General features: G+C 51.4%; 1 protein-coding gene across 1 annotated transcript in view; it reads left to right on the top strand.

Moving 5' to 3' along the window:
- SOX2 (SRY-box transcription factor 2) overlaps window positions 1-2,807 on the top strand; it is a 33,801-nt gene extending 30,994 nt beyond the window's left edge. The window contains exon 2 of the mRNA XM_009642977.2: window positions 2,539-2,807. Coding sequence (XP_009641272.1) covers window positions 2,539-2,807 — 269 coding nt within the window. The remainder of the gene's footprint in view (window positions 1-2,538) is intronic.
- The last annotated feature ends 3,372 nt before the right edge of the window (window positions 2,808-6,179 follow it).

A 6,179-nucleotide genomic window follows, 5' to 3' on the forward strand; every position in this document is an offset into this window, starting at 1 on the left:
CACCGGGCGCCCAGTTACGCGGGATTTAATTACAGCGGAATGCATTCTCCATGCCGATTAGGAGAAAAATCAATCGGGGGCTTATTTGCCACAATGAACCCATAAAAAAACAATTTATTAGAGCAATAATCTCAGCCCCCAAATGGTCTAAATATTATTGTTTCGGTTGCGTTGAGGGAATTCAGACCGAAAGCGTTACACGGAGAGCATCAGGGAGTCCTTCTCCGTGAATTCGGCGAGAGTTTCTAACCTCTTTCCAGAGGCCAGCTTGCCAGCTCGGGGGTCTTTGAAACGGGGAGCCGGCTTCCCCCATTCCGGGTCCAGGTGCCCGGTTGCCCTTGTCCCCCCCCAAGGCCACGCAGGCCTGCGGTCCGCAGCCGCCGGTGCCAGGAGGCAGACGTAGGGCACAGCTCCCCACAGGGTCTTAAAGATTTCCTGCTTTCCAGTGATTTACGTGTGAAATTCCTGGAAGAGGGGCGGCCACACAAAAGATCCCCAAGCCACAGGCCGAGATAAATGCCTTGTTGTAATATCGTTAGAAAAACACCACGCCATGTGCCAAACATTCCCTGGCAGGGCTGCGGGGAGGAAGGCATTCCCTCGGGAGGGTGCTGAGCACCGGCCCTGGGCTGGGGTACGCGGGGAGGATGGGGGGACAGCAGGGCCTCTGCTTCCCAAAAAACAATTTATTAGAGCAATAATCTCAGCCCCCAAATGGTCTAAATATTATTGTTTCGGTTGCGTTGAGGGAATTCAGACCGAAAGCGTTACACGGAGAGCATCAGGGAGTCCTTCTCCGTGAATTCGGCGAGAGTTTCTAACCTCTTTCCAGAGGCCAGCTTGCCAGCTCGGGGGTCTTTGAAACGGGGAGCCGGCTTCCCCCATTCCGGGTCCAGGTGCCCGGTTGCCCTTGTCCCCCCCCAAGGCCACGCAGGCCTGCGGTCCGCAGCCGCCGGTGCCAGGAGGCAGACGTAGGGCACAGCTCCCCACAGGGTCTTAAAGATTTCCTGCTTTCCAGTGATTTACGTGTGAAATTCCTGGAAGAGGGGCGGCCACACAAAAGATCCCCAAGCCACAGGCCGAGATAAATGCCTTGTTGTAATATCGTTAGAAAAACACCACGCCATGTGCCAAACATTCCCTGGCAGGGCTGCGGGGAGGAAGGCATTCCCTCGGGAGGGTGCTGAGCACCGGCCCTGGGCTGGGGTACGCGGGGAGGATGGGGGGACAGCAGTGCCTCTGCTTCCCCCCCTCCCACGTGAAATTGCTCCCTTGTCCCCACCATGGGCTGGCCGTTCGCTGGGCGCTGCCCCGAGCAGCCGGTGGGAGCCTGCAGCCCTGCTGGGCCAGGCCACGCCGGGGGGCTGCGCGTCCCCCCGAGCTGAAAGCCTGTGACTCAGGAGATGCTGATTTCGCTTTACAGCTTTCTGTAACTCCAGTCATCTCTGTCCCAAACCGGAGAGGAGCTCATTTCCTGCTCCCTGCTCTGCCAGCCACAAGGGCTTTTCAGAAAAGCTGCCGGGGTGCCTGGCTGCGGGAAGGACAGTCAGCGCTTGTCACCAGGGAATGAGCTGGCATCGCCGCTCCAGGCTGAGTCAACAACCTGGGAGCCCCGAGCCCGACTTCATAAATCACGCTACCTAATTGAAAGGCACATGCTTATGTATACAGCGTCGTTCCAAAAGGATGCAGAAAAAATAAAATAAAATGCTCAAGCACTTTTCTTCCCGCTAGCCTATTAATCAGTCACCTGATTGTTTCGATTTACATTATTTCACACAGAAAAAAAAAAAAAGGGAAAACATAAAACCGGCTTGTATAGCCATAATAAAAACACAAATGAAAAAATTCATCCCTTAATGAGAGGCTTAGCCTTTTCCTAACGCATCCCTAATAATAGAAGAACTTTAAGTGTTTTTAATTTAAATGGTTTTCATGTTTAATTCAAAATTGCTAAATAATATTATCCTGTGTCTATGTATCTATTTAGCATCGTGGCGTATGATATCTCAAACCAATTGAACCAGTTTTGAAAGGCGAAAGAGTCCTTCACCACGCCTGCACTCGCTTTTTTCATGTTGGTTAACGCACAAGGGGCTGGCCTGCCTTTTTCTCGTCATTCCAGCAGAAATGAAAAATAAACCTGGGCCAAGTGATGGGGGATGTGCTTTTTGCTTTGCGCACCCCAACCTCTCGCCTTAGTTTTTCCACCGCCGGGGTCTGGGGGATCCCCCTTCCCCCGAGCTCGGTCCCCTCGGCCGTCTCTGCGCTGCCGGCGGCGAAGCCCGGGGGGGCACGGAGCAGCAGTTTGCATATTCATATTTAACGCGTCAAACAACAGGAGCTACTTCAAAAGCAGGCGTGAGGCAAAACTGACATTAAACTTGCGGTCATTAAACCTCTGTTTAGCCGTACTCCAGAAATGAGCAGCTCGTAACAGTCGGGGGATTCTGACTGACAGTTTGCCATCGGGAGCCCTTAAGCGGGATTTTTTTCCGGCTATAAGGCAGCATACTCCTCCGTGCTTCCTTTCGCAAGGTGCTTGCTCAAGTAGAGGAGCACGAGGGAAACGTACGCCACCGCTCCACACGGAACACGCGATCGCGCTGAAATTCAGCGGCGCCGCTTTTCCTCGTGCTGCTCCAGAAGCGAGGAGCGCGCTTTGTTTTCGTGGTTCCTCGCTGCGCTCCCGGCCCCCTCCATGTGTTTCAGGCGTTTTTCTGTTGGCAGCACGAGACCTTGCTTACCTGGTGCCTTGTGTGTGTGAAACCGTTAGCGGTCCCAGTGCCCGAAAACAAGAAGTCTGATGACTTTTATTTTTTTCTTTATTTTTTTTTTGCTCTTCTTAAATAATATCTCATGGTGCATTAAGTGGGCTACACCGCCTCTTCTTAAGGGACCCAAGCAACATATTGCCGCATACTTAACGTTCGCATCAGCTAGTTTCTAAAAGGAAAGAAGCCGAAGGCAGCCTGGAGTCCTTCCCCGAGCCTTTTCTCAGTTTGTTCTGAGTTTGACAAGAAAGGGCAATAATTTGGAGACACTCACGGAAAGAAGAGTGAATATTATTTCACAATAAACCTCTTTGCATGTCGTTTGCGGTCGTGGGCAGATACGAGAAATGCTACTCGTTAAATCCACTGAACATTACTTTGTCAGAAGTCAAAACGTTTTTTAGCCAAGCTGCTTTCTCGGTGGTTGCTTCGGATGTGACCGCCAGAGCCAGAGTAGCCCAAGGAGAGCAGCAAACAATTAAAACATTTACGTATTTGGTTCGTGACAGACATCTCGACGAGGTAGGTTTTAACATTTTTTTTTTTCCTTCTTAATTTTTTTTTTTTTTTTTTTCAGTAAGAAGGATAAGCTTGGAGTGCCCAGTCACCGTGGTAACTGCCAGAAAAATTCTCCTGAAGTTTGAAGGGGTCAGCTAACGGGGTCAACAACCCTGGCCTCTCCCCGCGCTGGGGCTGGCAGGCTCCATCCCGCGGCTGGGCAGCCCGCGCAGGCGGAGCCCTGGGAGGTGGCCATTCCGGCTCTGATATAAATTTTTTGAGTCAGTTCACGGCCTGGACTCTCCAGGTGGCCCCCAAAATCGATTGTGACCCCGTGACCCTGTCTAACGGAGGCATAGCATCCAACCTAAGTAAGGATTTAGCCAGGAACGACAGCTTTCCGCTGAGTGTTATTGGGGACAGTACAAACAGTTTTGGAAGCGAGGAGGTAGGTATGAGGAGTCGGGGTCATTAAAAACATATTAAAAAACAATTTTAAAAATCCTTGTCAGCGGAAAGTTTTTATTAGCAGTAACCGCTCCTTAAATAAACTCCTCTGGCAACTATTTTCTTCTTCCCTAACACCACCCTATCACGTAGTTCAGTGCATTAATACGTGAAAAATATATGCCAAACCACGCTGATATTTTATCTACCCCTGGATTTTGAACTCGTGGGCGAAGCTGACTGACACGCGTTAAACTAGATGTCTGTGAAGCGTGGTTTTCTCCTTAATGTCATAAAACCCGGGAGGCTGCTTATTAAAGCGGGCTGTTTATTTTAGGAAGTAGCTTCCCTAATGCGCACATTCTTTTTAGAGTCGAAAGGCTCCCACTCCGTGTAATTTCATTTTTAAACTAGGAAATTAAGTAACGTTCAGAAGAGCGTGGAATGCAAGTGTGAGAGCTTCACAGCCTCCGTTTCCTCGGCTGATTTGTAGCACAAACAGACAAGCCACAGACTTGGTTATGTGTTTTTGTAGAAGAAAATCATGGTCATGCTAAGACCGTCTCTGTAGAGAAGATGGTTTTTTTTTCCCTTAAGATTTTAAGCAACACACTGTGCGGGGGAGGGAGAGGCTGCTGCAGAGCTCTGCTTTGGTTATCGAATCCACAAACTTGCCCTCCCGAGCAAGTGGGTTTGCTCTTGTATTTTATTCCCGCTTGTACAAAACCCCAGCGCCGCGTGCCTTGCTCACGGGAGGGATCGGTAGCCGCCGGATGAGTAAGTGGAACTACACCGAGGAGCAAAGTCCACTCTCCTGGGTGGAAAATGCTCTCAGACTTTAAGTGACTTTAAAACGGCTCCGAAGGAAGAAAATCGCATTAATATTTGCTCCCAGTCGTAGAAAAAAAATTATGCAAACTCGTCCCAGCGGGAATCTTGCCCAAGCTCTTCTTGCGCCTGGTGGGAGGGGGCCTGGCCCCGCGGTCCTTCTGCCCAGCCGCTTACCTGCCGAGCAGCCCCCGCGGCTGCAGGGCTGCCCAGGGACCGGGCTGGGAAATACGGATCAGGGGCGTCTGAGCCTCTCTGCGCGCTGAATATCGCCGTACCGCTGAGGGCTCCCATGGGTTACAGCAGCAAGAGCCTCCAGCTTTTAATCGCGGCAGCACCTTGCTCGGCAGAAAGTCCCCCAAAATCCATGGCCGAGGTGCTACCTCGCACAGGGCTGGTGTAATCTGCTCCGCTGGGATTATCTGAAGAGCGGGAGATTAATTACTAGGAAAAAGAATGGGGGCAAACTGTGCCCTACAATAATTTAGGGCCCAGACCTGCCCACGCAGGTATCAATGGCGACGCTCTGTTTAATTCCACCCCCAATACCAACCCTGGTTTGTTGTTGTTGTTGTTTTTTAACGGAGCTGTGCTGAAAACAATTTATTGCCATCAGCAAGCGTGTTGATTCCAGGGAGTGCCTTGCGTGGCTAAGCTCGGCGAGACACAGCTCACGGCCCTCGGTAGGGACCAGCACATTGGCTTGGTTTTCAGAAAAAAAAACATTTAAAAATCAAACTGCAAAAGCACCTGCAGCATTTTTAATGCTTCTGTCTCCTTTGGGAGCATACAGCGCACCAGCGCTACCTGGCAAACGGGGTCTCTTCTACACCAGGTGATACAATTGCGCTGGGACGTTTGGACCAAGAGTCACCCCAAACTTTCCCCAGAGCCTCAGGGAACAACAAGGAATCGTTGGCGGAGGGAATGACAAGGGGATCTCAAGAGCTCGGACTTGCTGCAAATTCTTTCGTGTTGATTTCTGTAGATCCCATTGAATTTATAATCAACTGCAAATCTACAGATGCCACATGAAATAGGTCCTGGGCTGGCATCTTTTGTACCTCTTCACCTTTTCCGGTTGCTCATCCCCCGTACAACTGGGACGCGGAGTGCCCAGAGGTGCACGTCGGCAGCAGCTGCATCTTCCTCATCACCTTCAGCTCAGAGAAGCTCACGCAGATTCATTTGATTCCTTGAGATATTTTCTGAAGCGCAGGCCCTTTTAGCAGCGTGATGGACGTGAAGGGGCTTAGGGGAGGCAGACGGTCAGCATCACCAGGGGCTCTGGGCTGCTGGTTCCCAGCCTCTGCTCTACGGATCGCTGATAATCCACGAGGCCTTGGCAAGTTTGCTGCAGGTGGTCTGCGGAACTGTAGGAAATAATCATGTTCACAGACTTCAATTAAAATCTTGATGAGAAGAGCGTGTGGCAGTCTGCAAGAACGTCTGAGGGCTGGGGGTGGTCTACGGGCCTGAAAGCTCGGAGGGTGGCTGCCTCGCCAGGATGCGCCTCTGCCTTGCCGGGGTGCACCTCTGCCTTGTTGGGATGCGCCTCTGCCTCATCGGGATGCACCTCTGCCTCGTTGGGATGTGCCTCTGCCTCATCGGGAGGCACCTCTGCCTCGTCGG

The sequence above is a fragment of the Egretta garzetta genome, unplaced genomic scaffold (genome assembly GCF_000687185.1).
Source record: "Egretta garzetta isolate BGI_Z169 unplaced genomic scaffold, ASM68718v1 scaffold637, whole genome shotgun sequence".
NCBI lineage: Eukaryota > Metazoa > Chordata > Aves > Pelecaniformes > Ardeidae > Egretta > Egretta garzetta.